General features: G+C 42.0%; 1 protein-coding gene across 1 annotated transcript in view; it reads right to left on the bottom strand.

Moving 5' to 3' along the window:
- LOC110518706 (ER membrane protein complex subunit 2) overlaps positions 1-20,875 on the bottom strand; it is a 63,277-nt gene extending 42,402 nt beyond the window's left edge. The window contains exons 1-3 of the mRNA XM_036973882.2: positions 20,517-20,875; positions 16,413-16,526; positions 1,837-1,901 (exon numbers count right to left, since the gene is read on the bottom strand). Coding sequence (XP_036829777.2) covers positions 1,837-1,901; positions 16,413-16,526; positions 20,517-20,682 — 345 coding nt within the window. The 5' untranslated portion in view covers positions 20,683-20,875. The remainder of the gene's footprint in view (positions 1-1,836; positions 1,902-16,412; positions 16,527-20,516) is intronic.

The raw sequence follows: 20,875 nt of genomic DNA, 5'->3' as shown, positions 1-20,875 counted from the left end.
GGACTCAAATCCTGCAGTGCCAGACGTGTCCCCCTGCTTAAGCCAGTACATGTCCAGGCCCGTCTGAAGTTTGCTAGAGAGCATTTAGATGATCCAGAAGAAGATTGGGAGAATGTTATAGGGTCAGATGAAACCAAAATATAACTTTTTGGTAAAAACTCAACTTGTCGTGTTTGGAAGACAAAGAATGCTGAGTTGCATCCAAAGAACACCATACCTACTGTGAAGCATGGGGGTGGAAACATCATGCTTTGGGGCTGTTTTTCTGCAAAGGGACCAGGACGACTGATCCGTGTAAAGGAAAGAATGAATGGGGCCAAGTATCGTGAGATTTTGAGTGAAAACCTCCTTCCATCAGCAAGGGCATTGAAGATGAAACGTGGCTGGGTCTTTCAGCATGACAATGATCCCAAACACACCGCACAGGCAACGAAGGAGTGGCTTCGTAAGAAGCATTTCAAGGTCCTGGAGTGGCCTAGCCAGTCTCCAGATCTCAACCCCATAGAAAATCTTTGGAGGGAGTTGAAAGTCCGTGTTGCCCAGCAACAGCCCCAAAACATCACTGCTCTAGAGGAGATCTGCATGGAGGAATGGGCCAAAATACCAGCAACAGTGTGTGAAAACCTTGTGAAGACTTACAGAAAACGTTTGACCTCTGTCATTACCAACAAAGGGTATATAACAAAGTATTGAGATAAACTTTTGTTATTGACCAAATACTTATTTTGCACCATAATTTGCAAATAAATTCATAAAAAATCCTACAATGTGATTTTCTGGATTTTTTTCTTCTCATTTGTCTGTCATAGTTGAAGTGTACCTATGATGAAAATTACAGGCCTCATATTTTTAAGTGGGAGAACTTGCACAATTGGTGGCTGACTAAATACGTTTTTGCCCCACTGTATATCCACAATGCGAATTTGATTTAATTCCAATCCAAACGCACAGGGTAATGCCATTGGTTCCTGCTCTTTGCTGTGAAAAGGTATCTTTTGATTCATATCAAAATAAGCAGGAACAATGTTATATATTCCACAATGCGAATTTGATTGAATTCCAATCCAAAACGTATCGGAACATCAAAACATGATACATTGACTGTTAATACAGTATTAGTTCTGACTAACACAAGATGCTTTCTTCTTGTTCTACTGGATCATAGGAAGGACAGGAGATGGCCCTAAGTGATGCCTCAACAGGAATCGGCCCTATCTGCTTGCCTAGCATGCTTATTTTCAACTGTGGGCATTCACTTCAAAGTTTTCACCTGCATTTGCATATGAGAGTATCTTGAACAGGAAAATGATGTCTGCCTATTGATATAATCAAGATATATTAATGTTTGATTTTTCATAATTCTTTTACAAAGTGTATAATTTTTCTTCCACTGACTTTACAGATTACTTTGTGTAGATCATTGACAAAACATGACAATTAAATCCATTTTTATCCCACCTTGTAACAACATAATGTGTAATAAGTCAAGGGGTGTGAATACTTTCTGAAGGCACTTTAAGTAACACAATCTGTAACATATCTATTAGCTAACTCTGGGATGGCAGATGAATCAACAAGGAAAGGGGGAGTTAAACTCCATAAAGGTTTACAGCTAACACTAACACTGGTGTTCATCTATAGTGAGTTTTCTACACTCCCTTATTCCAACACTGCTCAGCAAATGGTTTTTCCAAAGTACAGACAGATGGGGTAATATTTTTGGCCAAATAAAAATATTTTCACATTTGGCAGCGGGGGTGACAAAGCAGCAATGACTGTGAGAGATGGATTTTGAGGTCGTTGGGCGTGTGTGGCAGCTGTCGGTAGTTCACTTACCCAAGCCAAATCATCCCGACTGCAGTCCAACGCAGCTATCATCACCTGCTCATAAATAATCCATACTGGGCACAGGAGACAAAGAGAAAAAGCACTGTTTTAATATTCCAGTACAGTGTCAAGTGGAACATCAAAACATGATCAATTGACACAGACTGTCATTACAGTATTAGTTCTGACTAACACAAGGTGCTTTCTTCTTGTTCTACTGGATCATAGGAAGGACAGGAGATGGCCCTTAAGTGATGCCTCAACAGGAATCGGGATTAGGCCCCATCTGCTCTCCTAGCATGCTTCTTTTCAACTGTGGGGCATTCACTTCAAAACTTTTTCACCTGCATTTGCATATGACAATATCTTGAACAGGGAAAATAATGTCTGCCTGCTATCTTGGCATGGTTTCCTACCAACCCAGAAACTCGTTAACACCATTCAGTCCTACAATAATGTCTGCTATCTTAGCACTTCAATCCTGGGGAATTGCTTTCAAGTATAATTTCTCTCCTCAATCCTCACTTGTATTATTAATAATCATCAATATATGCTGCATAGAAATAAAACCATGTATTTAAAGGACTGGATGGACAGTTCAATACAACAACAAAACAAACCGCTCGATTAGCCTTCATTTAGAGGATCAATCATGGTGAATGACCGTTGACCAAATTCTGCTGGTATTCCAAGATTTTGTTCTTCACGGGAAAATGTCCTAAACCTCATAAGATATTGGACAACTCCATACAAAAGACAATGCTTCGCAGCCCTTTCCAAAAGCACAAAGAAAGAAAGCTTACACAGCGGTCATCCAGGGCAACAGAATATTATGTCATTTCCCCTCATTTCGCTGTGACGCCTTATTCACAAGGCTTATCAATATAGCCAGATACATTTCATCCAGTGGTTTAGAAATAAAGATTAAATGTTTATTGAAGTGTTTATTCAATCACTCAACTGTAACAGTAAAATACAGTGATTAATAATAGGCTTGCCCAATGGATCCAATTAATGGAATTAATGCTAAATGTCAGACAAGTCTGTTTTGACAAGCACGCCAGACGTCCTCTGCCAAACGCTGTCTAACTGTTAATTGAGAAAGAACAATAAAACCCAACTCAACAAGAAAACTGATTTGCCAAAACAAACAAACGCCTGGAGTTTTTCCTTGCCTGTTTATGATTCCAGCTCTTGTTTTGATAATTGCCATCTTGTTTCACAGCCAATTTAAGAACTGGCTGTGGTTTTCAATAAAACCGGGGCGTGTTAAGTGTTTACCCTGCTCTTTAAAGACTATGAATCATAACGACTACAAGGAAAAGAGACTTCCACAGAGTCGTTCAGCAAGACTACCTAGTGAGAAAGGAGCAGACTATTATATAGCCTAAAGGCAAAAACCGAGTGTGCCGCTACCAACTATCACATATGGGTTCTTTTTTTTAATCAAGAAGAGGCTTACCAAGCTTCTGCATCATTCAATTCAAAAGTTGAGTCACATTGGTGAGCCTACTAAAAATACTGACTAGGCCTAGGCTTCTGAGAACTTGTGACACATTAAAGCTAGAATTGGAAGAAGGTGAAACACCACTGTTTGACCCAGCGTCTTTGTTATTGTTTTGTTGATGAAACGGAGGAGAGGAACAACCAGCATCGTTGCAAAAAAAATAAAAAAATGTCGCAGTACATATTCTGCTGAGGGGTACACTACAAAGTCGGATCCAGGAGTTAGCCAGCTAACGAGACTAAATATTCTGATACGTTTCTTTCAAAAAATGTAAAGTTAAAATGGGCATGATCTAATTGATTCAACGGACAAAAACACATCCAAGTTTAGCTTTTTTTTAATGAACGAGAAATTAGCTATTTCTGGTTGCCTAGCAAAGATAGCTGGCTAACTTATTGATCCTGCTTTGTAGTATACCGCTCTGTTCTAACATTGTCTGAAGTGACTATTTGTTATTATAACCCAAACGAACGTGGCAGTAACACCAAAAGGAGTCCAGCTTTAAAAGATACTAGCCTATACGGTTTGCCTTTTGAGGTGGGAATATATTATTTTGGATTAAAAAAAGTCTTCAGGCTACACTAGTGCCTTCACAAATTAATCATAACCTTTGAATTATTCCACATTTTTTTGTGTTACTGCCTGAATTCAAAATGGATTAAATATATTTTTTTCCCTTACCCATCTACTGTACACACAATACCCTATAAAGATATTTACATAAGTATTCACACCCCTGAGTCAATACTTTGTAGAATCACCTTTGGCAGAGATTACAGCTATGAGTATGTCTGGGTAAGTCTCTAAGAGCTTTCCACACCTGGATTTCTCAAAATTGGCTAATTATTATTTTCAAAAATCTTCAAGATCTGTCAAATTGGTTGTTGATCATTGCTCGACAACACTTTTCAGATCTTGCCATAGATTTCCAAGTAGGTTTAAGTCAAAACTGGAACTCGGTCACTCAGGAACATTCACTGCCTTCGTGGTAAGCAACGCCAGTGTAGATTTGGCCAAGTGTTTAAGGTTATTATCCTGCTGAAAAGGTGAATTCATCTCCCAGTGTTTGGTGGAAAGCAGACTGTGCCAGGTTTTGATCTAGGATTTTGCCTGTGCTTAGCCCCATTCCGTTTATTTTTTTCTCCTGAAAAACTCCCCAGGCCTTAAAAAGTATTCCCATAACGTGATGCAGCCACCACTATGCTTGAAAATATGGAGTGTTACTCGGTTATGTGCTGTATTGCATTTGCCCCCAACATAACACTTTGTATTCAGGATATAAAGTTAATTTCTTTGCCACATTTTTTGCAGTGTTACTTTAGTGCCCTGTTGCAAACAGGATGCATGTTTTGGAATATTTTTTATTCTGTACAGGCTTCATTTTTTTCACTTTGGCAATTAGGTTAGTATTGTGGAGTAAATACAATGTTGTGGATCCATCCTCAGTGTTCTATCACAGCCATTAAACTCTGTAACGGTTTTAAAGTCACCATTGGCCTCATGGTAAAAATCCCTGAGCGGTTTAATTCCTCTCCGGCGACTGAGTTAAGAAGGATGCCTGTATTTTTGTAGTGACTGGGTGTATTGATACAATATCCAAATTTGAATTAATAACTCCAACATGCTCAAAGGGATAATCAATATCTACTTAAAAATGTTTTACCCTTCTATCAATAGGTGCCCTTCTTTGGGGAGGCAAAGAAAACCATGGCCTTTGTGATTGAATCTGTGTTTGAAATGCACTGCTTGACTGAGGGACCTTACAGATAATTGTGTGTGGGGTAGTGGTGCTGTTTGTTCAATAACCCATCCACAACCGCCCGACTATATGATAAAGAGAAAATCTGAGGCCCATACCCAACGCTATCCCGCAAATATAGAAAATGCAATAGGCTACAGTCAGACAATAGAACACATTTGACAGGGGTTGCAGAATTTTGTTTTGCCTGATTTAGATATGTTTCTGCTTATAATTTCCGACATTTTGGTGGGCTATTTGTTAGTCAACTTGTCTATAATAAGATACATGTAGCTTCTCTTTTGTCATTATATGTTGCCTTAGAAGACTAAATAAACCTTGGCTCAACAGAATAATGTAATAGAGCGATAGAATACTGTTGTCAACTAGATTGAAGCATTCAAAGTTCTCTTCGTCATTCGCGGAGCAAAGACGTTTACGGCCGGGGGAGATAATACAATAACGCTAAAAAAATATAATAACCCCAAAAAATTTCAAAAATGACATCAGTTTGACCGGTAAGGAAAAAGAAAGCTGTGAAAACGACCTAAGGTGTTTCTGATTAGATTTCAGGTCAGCTTCGATGCATATTTTAGGTGGTTGAAATACTATCAGCTTTTATGATGAAGACATACCTTCTGTAGAGGTGCTAACTGAGCATTGCATTCTCTCAAGATGTAGAAATCATATTTCTCACTCCTGTGCCCAAGTTCAAATTTTGCCAACATTTGGTGTATCATTTTACTGCAAGAAATGGTTAATTCTGCAAGAGTTATAAATAAGGCTGTGTGAGAGGTTATAGACCTACAGTCAGTGTCCAGATTTCAGTTTCCATTCAACACATCTAAACAGTGGGCAGTTCTTGACATGCCATAGGCCTATTTAAAATCCCGTCTTGTGACTGTCTCACAACACAACATAGCTGGCACTGCTATCATCCTCTTACCACATCACCAAATTTTTACAAATTTTTACAAATTCTAGCCATCCCTTTTCTTAATCTTATTTTAAATATCATGTTAAACACTATTATTGCACACAGTGAGTCCATGCAACTTACAGTGCCAAGAAAAAGTATGTGAAACCTTCGTAATTACCCGGATTTATGCATAAATTGGTCATTGAATTTGATCCGATCTTAATCTAAGACAAAACAATTGACAAACACAGTGTGTTTAAACTAATAACACGCAAATGATTGTAGGTTGGAAAAAGAATGTGAACCCCTAGGCTAATGGCTTCTTCAAAAGCTAATTGGAGTCACGAGTCAGCTAACCTGGAGTCCAATCAATGAGATGAGATTGGAGGTGTTGGTAGAGCTGTCCTGCCCTATAAAAACTAACAAAATTTGAGTTTGCAATTCACAAGAAGCATTACCTGATGTAAACCATGCCTCGAACAAGAGATCTCAGAAGACCTAAGATTAAGAATTTTGACTTGCATAAAGCTGGAAAGGGTTACAAAAGTATCTCTAAAAGCCTTGATGTTCATCAGTCCATGGTAAGGCAAATTGTCTATAAATGGAGAATGTTCAACACTGTTGATACTCTCCTTAGGAGTGGCCGTCCTGCAAAGATGAGTGCAAGAGCACAACACAGAATGCTCAATGAGGTTAAGAAGAATCCTTGTTTCAGCAGACTTACAGAAGTCTCTGGAACATGCTAACATCTCTGTTGACGAGTCTACGATACGTAAAACACTAAACAAGAATGGTTTTATGGAAGGACACCACAGAAGAAGCCACTGCTGTCCAAAAATAAAAAACATTGCTGCACATCTGAAGTTCGCAAAAGTGCACATGGATGTTCCACAGTGCTACTGGCAACATATTCTGTGGACAGATGAAACTAAAGTAGAATTGTTTGGAGGGAACACAACACTAAGTATGGAGAAAAAAAAGGCACAGCACATCATGGTGGAGGGAGCATCATGGTTTGGGGCTGATTTGCTGCCTCAGGGCCTGGACAGCTAGCCATCATCGACAAAAAAATAAAATAAAGGCTATCTGTCCTCCAATTAACGCTCAACAGAAGTTGGGTGATGCAACAGTACAACAACACGAAACACAGAAGTAAAACAACAGAATGGCTTCAACAGAAGAAAATATGCCATCTAGAGTGGCCCAGTCAGAGTCCTGACCTCAACCCGTTTGAGATATTGTGGCATGACCTCAAGAGAGCGGTTCACACCAGACATCCCAAGAATATTGCTGAACTGAAACAATTTTGTAAAGAGGAATGGTCCAAAATTTCTCCAGACCGTTGTGCAAGTCTGATCTGCAACTACAGAAAATGTTTGGTTGAGGTTACTGCTGACAAAGGAGGATCAACCTGTTATTAAATCTAAGGGTTCACATACTTTTCCCACCCTGCACTGTGAATGTTTACACGGTGTGTTCAATAAAGACATGACAACATATAACTGTTTGTGTGTTATTAGTTTAAGCAGACTGTGTTTGTCTATTGTGGTGACTTAAATGAAGATAAGATGAGATTGTATGACCAATTTATGCAGAAATTCAGGTAATTCCAAAGGGTTCACATACTTTTCCTTGCAACTGTATGTGACTTTTTTTTATGTATTATTATATTATTTCACCTTTATTTAACCAGGTAGGCCAGGTGAGAACAAGTTCTCATTTACAACTGCATCCTGGCCAAGATAAAGCCTAGCAGTGCGACGCAAACAACAACAGCATTGCACATCAAATAAACAAAACGCACAGTCAATAACACAATAGAAAAAAAATCTATATACAGTGTGCGCAAATGAGGTAAGATTAGGGAGGTAAGGCAATAAATAGGCTGTAGTTGCGAAGCAATTACAATTTAGCAATTAAACACTGGAGTGATAGATGTACAGAAGATGAATGTGCAAGTAGATACTGGGGTGCAAAGGAGAAGAAAAAAAAATATGGGGATGAGGTAGTTGGATGGCCTATGTACAAGTGCAATGATCTGTGAGCTGCTCTGACAGCTGATGCTTAAAGTTAGTGAGGGAGATATGAGTCTCCAGCTTCAGTGATTTTTGCAATTCGTTCCAGTCATTGGCAGCAGAGAATTGGGAGGAAAGGCAGCCAAAGGAGGAATAGGCGTGCTATGGGTGGATGCTGCTATGGTAACCAGTGAGCTGAGATAAGGCAGGGCTTTACACAGCAGAGACTTGTAGATGACCTGGAGACAGTGGGTTTGGCGATGAGTATGAAGCGAGGGCCAGCCAACGAGGGCGTACAGGTCGCAGTGGTGGGTAGTATATGGGGCTTTGGTGACAAAACTGATGGCACGGTGATAGACTGCATCCAATTTTCTGAGTAGAGTGTTGGAGGCTATTTTGTAAATGATATCGCCGAAGTCAAGGATCGGGAGGATGGTCAGTTTTACGAGGGTATGTTTGGCAGCATGAGTGAAGGAGGCTTTGTTGCGAAAAAGGAAGCCGATTCTAGATTTAATTTTGGATTGGAGATGCTTAATGTGAGTCTGGAAGGAGAGTTTACAGTCTAACCAGACACCTAGGTATTTGTAGCTGTCCACATAAGTCAGAACCGTCCAGAGTAGTGATGCTGGACGGGAGGGCAGGTGCAGGCAGCGATCGGTTGAAGAGCATGCATTTAGTTTTACTTGCATTTAAGAGCAGTTGGAGGCCACGGAAGGAGAGTTGTATGGCAGTGAAGCTCGTCCGGAGGTTAGTTAACAGTGTCCAAACAAAGGCCAGAAGTATACAGAATGGTGTCGTCTGCATAGAGGTGGATCAGAGAATCTCCAGCAGCAAGAGCGACATCATTGATGTACAGTGCCTTGCGAAAGTATTCGGCCCCCTTGAACTTTGCGACCTTTTGCCACATTTCAGGCTTCAAACATAAAGATATAAAATTGTATTTTTTTGTGAAGAATCAACAACAAGTGGGACACAATCATGAAGTGGAACGACATTTATTGGATATTTCAAACTTTTTTAACAAATCAAAAACGGAAAAATTGGGCGTGCAAAATTATTCAGCCCCCTTAAGTTAATACTTTGTAGCGCCACCTTTTGCTGCGATTACAGCTGTAAGTCGCTTGGGGTATGTCTCTATCAGTTTTGCACATCGAGAGACTGAAATTTTTTCCCATTCCTCCTTGCAAAACAGCTCGAGCTCAGTGAGGTTGGATGGAGAGCATTTGTGAACAGTAGTTTTCAGTTCTTTCCACAGATTCTCGATTGGATTCAGGTCTGGACTTTGACTTGGCCATTCTAACACCTGGATATGTTTATTTTTGAACCATTCCATTGTAGATTTTGCTTTATGTTTTGGATCATTGTCTTGTTGGAAGACAAATCTCTGTCCCAGTCTCAGGTCTTTTGCAGACTCCATCAGGTTCTCTTCCAGAATGGTCCTGTATTTGGCTCCATCCATCTTCCCATCAATTTTAACCATCTTCCCTGTCCCTGCTGAAGAAAAGCAGGCCCAAACCATGATTCTGCCACCACCATGTTTGACAGTGGGTATGGTGTGTTCAGGGTGATGAGCTGTGTTGCTTTTACGCCAAACATAACATTTTGCATTGTTGCCAAAAAGTTCAATTTTGGTTTCATCTGACCAGAGCACCTTCTTCCACATGTTTGGTGTGTCTCCCAGGTGGCTTGTGGAAAACTTTAAACAACACTTTTTATGGATATCTTTAAGAAATGGCTTTCTTCTTGCCACTCTTCCATAAAGGCCAGATTTGTGCAATATACGGACTGATTGTTGTCCTATGGACAGAGTCTCCCACCTCAGCTGTAGATCTCTGCAGTTCATCCAGAGTGATCATGGGCCTCTTGGCTGCATCTCTGATCAGTCTTCTCCTTGTATAAGCTGAACGTTTAGAGGGACGGCCAGGTCTTGGTAGATTTGCAGTGGTCTGATACTCCTTCCATTTCAATATTATTGCTTGCACAGTGCTCCTTGGGATGTTTAAAGCTTGGGAAATCTTTTTGTATCCAAATCCGGCTTTAAACTTCTTCACAACAGTATCTCGGACCTGCCTGGTGAGTTCCTTGTTCTTCATGATGCTCTCTGCGCTTTTAACGGACCTCTGAGACTATCACAGTGCAGGTGCATTTATACGGAGACTTGATTACACACAGGTGGATTGTATTTATCATCATTAGTCATTTAGGTCAACATTGGATCATTCAGAGATCCTCACTGAACTTCTGGAGAGAGTTTGCTGCACTGAAAGTAAAGGGGCTGAATAATTTTGCACGCCCAATTTTTCAGTTTTTGATGTTAAAAAAGTTTGAAATATCCAATAAATGTTGTTCCACTTCATGATTGTGTCCCACTTGTTGTTGATTCTTCACAAAAAAATACAGTTTTATATCTTTATGTTTGAAGCCTGAAATATGGCAAAAGGTCGCAAAGTTCAAGGGGGCCGAATACTTTCGCAAGGCACTGTATACAGAGAAAAGAGTCAGCCCGAGAATTGAACCCTGTGGCACCCCCATAGAGACTGCCAGAGGTCCGGACAACAGGCCCTCCGATTTGACACACTGAACTCTGTCTGATAAGTAGTTAGTGAACCAGGCGAGGCAGTCATTTGAGAAACCAAGGCTGTTGAGTCTGCCAATAAGAATGTGGTGAGTGACAGAGTTGAAAGCCTTTGCCAGGTCGATGAATACGGCTGCACAGTATTGTCTTTTATCGATGGCGGTTATGATATAATTTAGGACCTTGAGCGTGGCTGAGGTGCACCCATGACCAGCTCTGAAACCAGATTGCATAGCGGAGAAGGTACGGTGGGATTCGAAATGGTTGGGGATCTGTTTGTTAAGTCGGCTTTCGAAGACCTTAGAAAAGGCAGAGTAGAATAGATATTGGTCTGTAACAGTTTGGTCTAGAGTGTCTCCCCATTTGAAGGAGGGGGATGACCGCAGCAGCTTTCCAATCTTTGGGGATGTCAGACCATACGAAAGAGAGGTTAAACAGGCTAGTAATAGGGGTTGCAACAATTGCAGTGGATAACTTTAGAAAGAGAGGGTCCAGATTGTCTAGCCCAGCTGATTTGTAGGGATCCAGATTTTGCAACTCTTTTAGAACATCAGCTATCTGGATTTGGGTGAAGGAGAAATGGGGGAGGTTTGGGCAAGTTGCTGTGGGGGGTGCAGGGCTGTTGAGCGGGGTATGGGTAGCCAGGTGGAAAGCATGGCCAGCCGTGGAAAAATGCTTACTTAAATTCTCAATTATCGTGGATTTATCGGTGGTGACAGTGTTTACTAGCCTCAGTGCAGTGGGAAGCTGGAAGGAGGTTCTCTTATTCACCATGGACTTCACAGTGTCCCAGAACTTTTTGGAGATTGTGCTACAGGATGCAAATTTCTGTTTGAAAAAGCTAGCCTTTGCTTTCCTGCCTGTGTATATTGGTTCCTAACTTCCCTGAAAAGTTGCATATCGCGGGGGCTATTCAATGCTAATGCAGTACGCCACAGGATGTTTTTGTGCTGGTCAAGGGCAGTCAGGTCTGGAGTGAACCAAGGGCTATATTTGTTCCTGGTTCTATATTTTTTTAAATGCTTATTTAAGGGTGCCCGTGTTTACAGATTTGAGGTTGTACTTGGAAGGTTCATTGATAATTTGTATGAGATTGAGGGCATCTAGCTTGGATAGTATAACGGCCGGAGTGTTAAGCATGTCCCAGTTTAGGTCACCTAACAGTATGAGCTCTGAAAATAGATGGGGGGGCAATAAATTCACATATGGTGTCCAGGGCACAGCATATGGTGTCCAGGGCACAGTCTATAACAAGCGGCAACAGTGAGAGACTTGTTTCTGGAAAGGTGAATTTTTAGAAGCAGAAGCTCGAATTGTTTGGGCACAGACCTGGATAGTATGACAGAACTCTGCAGGTTATATCTGCAGTAGATTGCAACTCCGCCCCCTTTGGCAGTTCTATCTTGTCGGAAAGTGTTATAGTTAGGGATGGAAATTTCAGGATTTTCGGTGGCCTTCCTAAGCAAAGCAGTGAGTAAAACCAATTTAGGGAGGAGGCTTCTAATGTTAACATGCATGAAACCAAGGCTTTTACAGTTACAGAAGTCAACAAATGAGAGCGCCTGGGGAGTGGGAGTAGGAGTGGAGCTAGGCACTGCGGGTCCTTGATTAACCTCTACATCACCAGAGGAACAGAGGAGAAGTAGGTTAAGGGTACGGCTAAAGGCTATGAGACCAGGCTATTTAGACCAGGTGAGGTCACCACGTGTGGGAGGTGAAACAAAAGGCATATTGAGCAGGGCTGGAGGCTCTACAGTGAAATAAGACAATCACTAACCAAAACAGCAATGGACGAGACAGGCATGCGTAGCCGAGTGATCATAGGGACCAGTGGGAAGCTTGGCGAGTTGGAGACATGGCGATTCAGACAGTTAGCAGGCTGGGGCTAGCAGAAAGGCCTTAGGGGGATGTCGCGATGGAAGAAGTCTGTTGTAAGCCCCTTCGGACGGTTACGTCGGCACACCAGAATTGTTGGATCGGCAGGGCTCCGTGTAGGCAGTAAAAGGGTCCAGGTCAATTGGCAAAATAGGTATTGTAGCCCAAGAAAATGGCTTCAGCTAACAGTCCGATATGCTCTAGACAGCTAGCGGGCCGCAGCTAACGGATGGGTCTTCAGGGGACGTCGCAACGGAGGAGCCTGTTGAAACGAAGGAAAAGGGGTCCAGGCAAATTGGCAAAATATGTATTGTAGCCCAAGGAGTGGCTGACGGACCTCATCAGCTAACCAGGAGATTGGCCTAGCACAGGGCTAGTTCCAGGCTCACTGGTGCTTGCTTCGGGACAGAGATGTTAGAGCCAGGGGATAGCCACTCAGATAGCAGCTAGCTAGCTGCGATGATCCAGGTGAAAAGGTTCAGTGCTTGCGGTAGGAAACCGGAGATGTGAAGAAAAAAAAGGCAGTCTGGTATGCTCTGGGTTGAATCGCGCTGTGCAGACTGGCAGGAGTTGACCGGGCTAAGGTTAGCTGATGACCGCTAGCAGTGGCTTACTGACTACTAGCTAGTTAGCTGGCTAGCTGCTGTTGGGGTTTCTGGTTATAAAGTATAGAAAATAGCAGATCCATAACACAATGGGTAAGGCATGTTGCAGGAGAGTATGTTGAATCTGAGGTGAAAACAATGGGTAAGGCATGTTGCAGGAGAGTATGTTGAAACTGAGGTTAAAAATATACGGGGGGGTGGGGGTGGGGGGGGGGTGGCAGTGTCAGGTTTCCGAGGCGAGTACTAGGAACCCAAAGTGCCAGAGCAAGACACGTTACCCCTGCTCCAAAAAGAGTTACAAGAAGAAGTGCACGACTGCAACACCGTCGATGAAAACAGTGGCAGGCCTGATCACCGATGACAAGACAGCCTATAGGGAGGTCAGACAAAAACCTCTCCCTCAACAGCCGCAAGACGAAGGAGCTGATCATGGACTACAGGAAATGGTGGGCTGACCACACCACCATTCACATCGATGGTGTTGTAGCGGAGCAGGTCGAGAGCTTAAAGTTCCTCTGTGTCCACATCACTAAGGGTCTATCATGGTCCACACAAACCAACACAGTCGTGAACAGGGCAGGACTACGCCTCTTCCCCCTCAGGAGGCTGAAAAGATATTCATAAAGTTCTACAGCTGCACCATTGAGAGCATCTTGACTGGCTGCATCACAGCTTGGTATGGCAACTGCTTGTCATCCGATCGCAAAGCAGTACAGAGGGTAGTGGGTATGACCCAGTACATCACTGGGACTGAGCTCACTGCCATCCAGGACCTCTATACCAGATGGTGTAAGTGGAAGGCCCTAAACATTTTCCAAGATTCTATATTACCGCACAGCAAGCAGTACTGATGCACCAAGTCTGGAACCAACAGGACCCTGAACAGCTTCTACCCCTAAGCCATAAGACAAATATAAATATACTGAACATATAAATACACAAAACATGTAAAAGTTTCATGAGCTGAAATAAAAGCTCCCATAAATGTTCCATACACACAAAAGCTTATTTCTTCAAATGTGTTTATGTCCCTGTTAGTAAACATTTCTCCTTTGCCAAGATAATTCATCCACCTGACAGGTGTGGCATATCGAGAAGCAGATTGAACAGCAAGATCATTACACAGGTGCACCTTGTGCTTGGGGAAAATAAAAGGTCACTCTAAAATGTGCACTTTTGTCACACAATGCCACAGATGTCTCAAGTTGAGGGAGTTCGTCCTACCGGCCTCACAACCGCGTGTAACCACGCCAGCCCATGACCTCAACATCGGACGCATTTACCTGCAGGATCGTCTGAGGGGGGGTGGGGTTGCTGAGGAGTATTTCTGTCTGTAATAAAGCCCTTTTGTGGGGAAAAACTCAGGCCGATTGGCTTGGCCTGGCCCACCCATGGCTGGTCTCTCTGACAGAGCTCCAGAGTCCCTCTGTGGAGATGGGAGAACTTTGCAAAAAGTCAACCATCTCTGCAGCATTCCACCAATCAGACCTTTATGGTAGAGTGGCCAGGAGGAAGCCAGTCCTCAGTAAAAGGCACATGACAGCTCGCTTGGAGTTTGCCAAAAGGCACCTAAAAACAAGATTCTCTGATCTGATGAAACCAAGATCGAAGTCTTTGGCCTGAATGCTAAGCATCACGTCTGGAGGAAACCTGGCAGGGACTAGTCAGGATCGAGGGAAAGATGAACGGAGCAAAGTACAGAGAGATCCTTGATGAAAACCTGCTCCAGAGCGCTCAGGACCTCAGACTGGGGCGAAGGTTCACTTTCCAACAGGACAACAACCCCAAGAACACATCCAAAACAATGCAGGAGTGGCTTCGGGACAAGTCTCTGAATGTCCTTGAGTGGCCCAACCAGAGCCCAGACTTGAACCCTGATTAAACATCTCTGGAAAGACCTGACAGAGCTTGAGAGGATCTGCAGAGAAGATTAGGAGAAACTCCACAAAACAGGTGTGGCAAGCTTGTAGCGTCATAACCAAAAATACTTGATGCTGTAATCGCTGCCAAAGGTGCTTCAACAAAGTACTGAGTGAAGGGTCTGAATACGTATGTAAATGTGGTATTTCAGTTTTTAATAAATCAGCCAAAAATGTGAAAAAACTGTTTTTCCTTTGTCATTATGTGGTATTGTATGTAGATTGATGAGGTAAAAAAAAAAAATGTGGAAATAGTCAAGGGATACTGAATACTTTCCAAAGACACTGTATGTATGTATGTATGTATGTTTGTATGTATGTATGTATGTATGTATAGTACCAGTCAAAAGTTTGGACACACCTACTCATTCAAGGTTTTTCTTTATTTTTTGTATTTTCTACATTGTAGAATAATAGTGAAGACATCAAAACTATGAAATAACACATATGGAATCATGTAGAAACCAAAACATATATTATATATTTTAGATTCTTCAAAGTAACCACCCTTTGCCTTGATGACAGCTTTGCACACTCTTGGCATTCTCTCAACCAGCTTCACCCGGAATGCTATTCAATTAAATGGTGTGCCTTGTTAAATGTTGGGACTCTTTTTTTGACCAATCAAAAACGATGCATACATTATATGACCGATTGAGTGGACAGTCTCCCATTGGACTACCAGTGAAAAGGGTGTAAACTGAACAGGAAGGTGTTAACAAGTGTATGGTCGCTCTCCTTCTAAGTAACATGTATTCAATGTCTTCGCAGCATAACACAGGCCTAATCATATCTCCAGCGGTATCCTTATGAGCGCAGGTTGGTTCCCTGTTATTCTATGCCTGTACAAAGGAAGTCGGTACTCCTTGATTCCATACTGAATTAATTCACCATTGGGAGAACCAGTCATTTTCTAAGAGATTGATGCCCTTCCTTGCTTTCATGAGCAGAGAACTGTGACAAGACCAAATCAGTCATAGGCCTACTGTACAACCTGTTCTAGCAATCATGTTGCAGAGAAACTACAAACCATAGCAGCCCATATAAAATCTAGATTGGAGTATTTGCATGTTTTCTGCCAGACTGAGAATACAGTATATTAATTACTGTCCCCTTCTGCCACTAAATGTAGTCAAAATGGAACATGCTGCCCAACTGTAAATGTTGGCTTTGTGTATATATTTGATGCCTGAAAACACTATACACCTCCATCACCAAAATGTCTAGCCTCAAAGTTGACATCCTTCATATTATAATGCTACTTTTTCTTAAATCAAGAATGAAACCAAATTGACAAATAAAGTCCTTGGCTCCAAAACATCTTGTGATGGATGGCTAGTGTTGTGGATCATTGTGTACAAACAGATTCTGCCTACTACAGCAGCACTAGAAATTGGTCTGATGTGAATCTTGATTTAATACATGTACTTACTGTCATCTCCAAGTTTGGATGCATGCTCATTTATCAATTCTTCACCAACATCCACGATTTGCTCACTGTTTCTGTGGTTATCCTCCCTCCACTTCCGCAGCTTGTCTCTCATTTCTGTGAACACAATGATCAAAACATTCCAATTATCAAAACTTGCTAAATAGCACAACAGTAGTGGATGGTAATGATCCTGAACCAGCAGCCCTCTACTCGAGTAGGCAGTTCAGTGCACACTTTTTCTGGTTACTGGTCCAACTCTCTAAAATCTGGGCTACCTACTGGTTCCTGACATACAGTGCCTTCAGAAAGTGTTCACACCCCTTTCTCCACATTTTGTTGTGTGGAATTAAAATGGATTTGTCATTTGTCTAACACTAATATATCTTGATTACATAAGTATTCAACCCCTTGAGTCAATACATATTAGAATTACATTTGGCAGCAATTACAGCTGTGAGTCTTTCTGGGTAAGTCTCTAGAGCTTTGCACACCTGGATTGTACAATTAGTTTGGCTGAGATAATGGATGGGCTGGACATGCCAGGAGAGGAGTTTGGATTGGTCTGCCATGTAGCATGCGTCTGTCTAAAACGTCTAAAACGTACTGAACAGCTTTCAGTATGTGATGACAGTCCTTTCTACCGCAACCTTTTTGAAAGATATAACATTAGCCATCGAGAACTACAAAAGTTTTGCTACTTTTCTCAACATCATTGATGACCCCAATTTAGCAGGCGCTATCGACAGATCAGTTGGATAAAGTAATGGGTTACTTCCTGCACACGCCACGGTCATTGTGAACCGGAGTGACTTGACACAACGCTGGCCAGACAAGAGGTGTGCTCGTAAACTCACTCTGGCTATGTACTCCGACAGAATAACTGATGAATTTACAAACGCTCAACACTCGTTGAATATTGCCGGAATAAGTAAACCATCCTAAAAAAAACAATTGAATTGTTGCCAGCAGCACAGTTAGTCACCAACACTCAGCCTAACCAACAAAACAGCCTAACCAGGTCTGCTAGGGCGAGTAAAATTGTCAGAGTGAGATTCTCTCTCATTTGTGTCCGGAAGTAGTCAATGTTAGCTTGGGTGCTTGACTGCCGTTGTAAGGACAGAACGCTCGGACCAACCCTACTGAACAAACCCTCTGAATTTAAGAACGGACAATCTGACAACGCTCTGAATTTACGAACGCCCAGAGGTCACTCTGGCACTCCATATTGAATTTACGAACACACCCAAGATGTAGCTACAAACAAAACTTAGTTAAATGGTTCCAGTCTGCCGTGAAGCGTTCATCCATGTATACAGTTAACCCACTTCACTGTACCATTTACGCCTTATGTATCCTATGCATGTGACAAATAAACTCTGATATTATTTGATATTGCGTGTTTACCACATGGCCTCACAAGTGAATCCTTAAAGAGATGGGTGGGGCTAAGGCTTAAGAGGGTGTGAACGATGCTGAATGGGTGTAAAGACCTCGCCAGAAGGTGTACCAAAACATTCAAGGACCATTTTCTCAAAAGTGGGTTTACAAGTTTATCAACTTTCAAAGCAGAAGAACTTTCCCATTGTTCCTCAACTGCAGTGTATGATATACCATTTTCTAGCTCTGAGTCTACTTTAGTCAATGTAAAAAACACAATTTCAAATGTTGCTACATAAGACCGAATCGAGGCGATCGGTCACATATTTGGCCTTAGATTTTGCCTGTGGTTAAGCTCCATTCTGTTTCTTTAACACCCATAACATGATGCAGCCACCACTATGCTTGAAAGTATGGAGAGTGGTACTGTTGTATTGGATTTGCCTCAAACATAACACTTCATATTCGGGACAAGAGGTTAATTGCTTTGCCAAAAGTTTTGCAGTATAACTTTAGTGCCTTGTTGAAAACAGGATGCATGTTTTGGAATAATTTTATTCTGTACAGACTTCCTTTTCACTCTGTCAATGAGCTTAGTATTGTGGAGTAATTACAATGTTGTTGATCCATCCTCAGTGTTCTTTCACAGCCATTAAACTCTGTTTTAAAAAGTCACCACTTGCCTCACGGTGAGCGGTTTCCTTTCTCTCCAGGAACTGAGTTAGGAAGGATGCCTGTGTCTTTGTAGTGACTGGGTGTACTGATACACGATTCAGAAGTGTGATAAATTCACCATGCTCAAAAGATATTCAATGTCTGCTTTTTTCTCTTTTCACCCATCAATCAATAGGTCCCGTTCTTTGCGAGGCATTGGGAAACCTCCCTGGACTTTGTGGTTGAATCTGTAAGATAATTATATATGTGGGGTACAGAGATGAGGCAGTCATCAGGATGTCATCCATTTTTACCTCAGAATGTCTATAGCCTACACGATGACACAAGATCAATTGCTTAAAAAAGATTTGGGTTTGTACTATTGATTTTGTCATATGCGCAGGGGGTCGCAGGTCTTAGAATGCAGTTACCCCAAACGTTTACCCCGTTATCAATGGATGTGATAAACAAAAAGTGTTGCATGGCTGTGTGCTTAGGGTCGTTGTCTTGTTGGAAGGTGAACCGTCTCTCCCTATTCTGAGGTCCTTACCGCTTTGGAGCAGATTTTCATCAAGGATCTCTCTGTACTTTGCTACGTTCATCTTTGCCTAGATCCTGACTAGTCTCCCAGTTTCTGCCGCTGCAAAACATCCCCAAAGCATGATGCTTCCACCACCATGCTTCACCATAGAGATGGTGCCAGCTTTCCTCCAGACATGACACTTGGCATTCAGGCCAAAGAGTTCAATATTAGTTTCATCAGACCAGAGAATCTTGTTTCTCATGGTCTGAGAGTCCTTTAGGAGCCTTCTGGCAAACTCCAAGCGGGCTGTCATGTGCCTTTTACTGAGGAGTGGCTTCCATCTATCTAGGCACTCTACTATAAAGGCCTGATTGGTGGAGTGCTGCAGAGATGGTTGTCCTTCTGGAAGATTCTCCCATCTCCACAGAGGAACTCTAGAGCTCTGTCAGAGTGACCATTGGGTTCTGGATCACCTCCCTGGCATTTTTTGGTACCCTTACCCAGATCTGTACCTCGATACAATCCTGTCTCAGAGCTCTATGGACAATTGGCATGGTTTTTGCTCTGACATGCACTGTCAACTGTGAACCTTATATTGACAGGTGTGTGCCTTTCCAAATCATGTCCAATCAATTGAATTTACCACAGGTGGACTCCAAGTTGTATTAACATCAAGGCTGATCAATGGACACAGGATGCACCTGAGCTCAATTTCAAGTCTCATAGCAAAGGGTCTGAATACTTATGTAAATAAGGTATTTCTGTTATTTGTATATTTACTAACATTTCTAAACGTGTTTTCACTTTGTCATTATGGGGTATTGAGTGTAGATTGCTGGGGAATTTGCTGAGGGGTCTGAATACTTTCCAATTTGGACACTTTAAAACGGTATTTTGGCATTATGCTATTTATCAATGTCTTGTCAACAGGAAACAGCATCCTTTTAAAATGTCAGTTTTAGTAATTCAATTACATTTACAACATTAACGGCCAATGGTATTGTACAAAACTAATCAGTTAACTGTTGAGACCCAAAACGTGCTGTGATTTATTTTGATATTAGACAAATCACCTAAACGGGTTTTCCCTGCCTATTAGTAGTATCCATTGCAGGACCGTGTATTTTAGCAAGCCAGCTAGAGGCAGAGCGAAAACAGACTGCTAGCTAACTTAGTTATAATCAGATGACAGGCGTAAGGTACTTAAACTGGCTAGCTAGTTTAGCATGCTGTGTATCCTTAAACTCACACATGCTGTGGACTGTTAGCTACGACAACAAAAACAGATTCATCAATTCTTAACGTTAGCTAGCTAACTTCAAAATAAGAAATCCAGGCAGAAATAATGTGCTAGCTAAGTGGCTATCTCGTGTTAGCCAGCCGAATTAGCTAGCGAACAAGTCAGCAGCTGGCGTGATGAGATGGCACATACGCAGCTACATCCGCCGAACGACGGCTAAAATGCACTACGTCGAATTAGACAAGGATTTAGCAACCCACCGTCGGTCATACAGTACAGTACATTAAAACGTTTAATCGTCTGTGTTTACCTTCCCAGGTTACGTCGTACATTTCTGACACCGACGCCATCGCTCTTGGCAGCACAGGTTTAACGTCATTGAACTGGGTGTGGTTTGTCTCTGCTGACCCTTTTGAGCACCGAGTAGTGTCACCACAAGTGACCATCAGTCGACAAGCTCGACAATAGTCAAACATGTTTTTGAGACATGTTCAATGTCTTTTGTTCATTTCTATGGACTTAAATATTTCTGCTGCTTCCGTAGTTTTCCCCCCTGCTATTAATATGAGTGTAATACAAATGGTCAAAGACTCCAGCGGTACCGGGAGCATCAAGTCAAGGTCCAAGAGGCTAAACAGCTTCTACCCCCAAGCCATAAGACTCCTGAAC

This window comes from Oncorhynchus mykiss, chromosome 3 (genome assembly GCF_057628025.1).
Source record: "Oncorhynchus mykiss isolate SJ-2025 chromosome 3, ASM5762802v1, whole genome shotgun sequence".
Lineage (NCBI taxonomy): Eukaryota > Metazoa > Chordata > Actinopteri > Salmoniformes > Salmonidae > Oncorhynchus > Oncorhynchus mykiss.
Note: the sequence above shows the minus strand (reverse complement) of the source record. Positions and strands in the feature narration are given on the sequence as shown.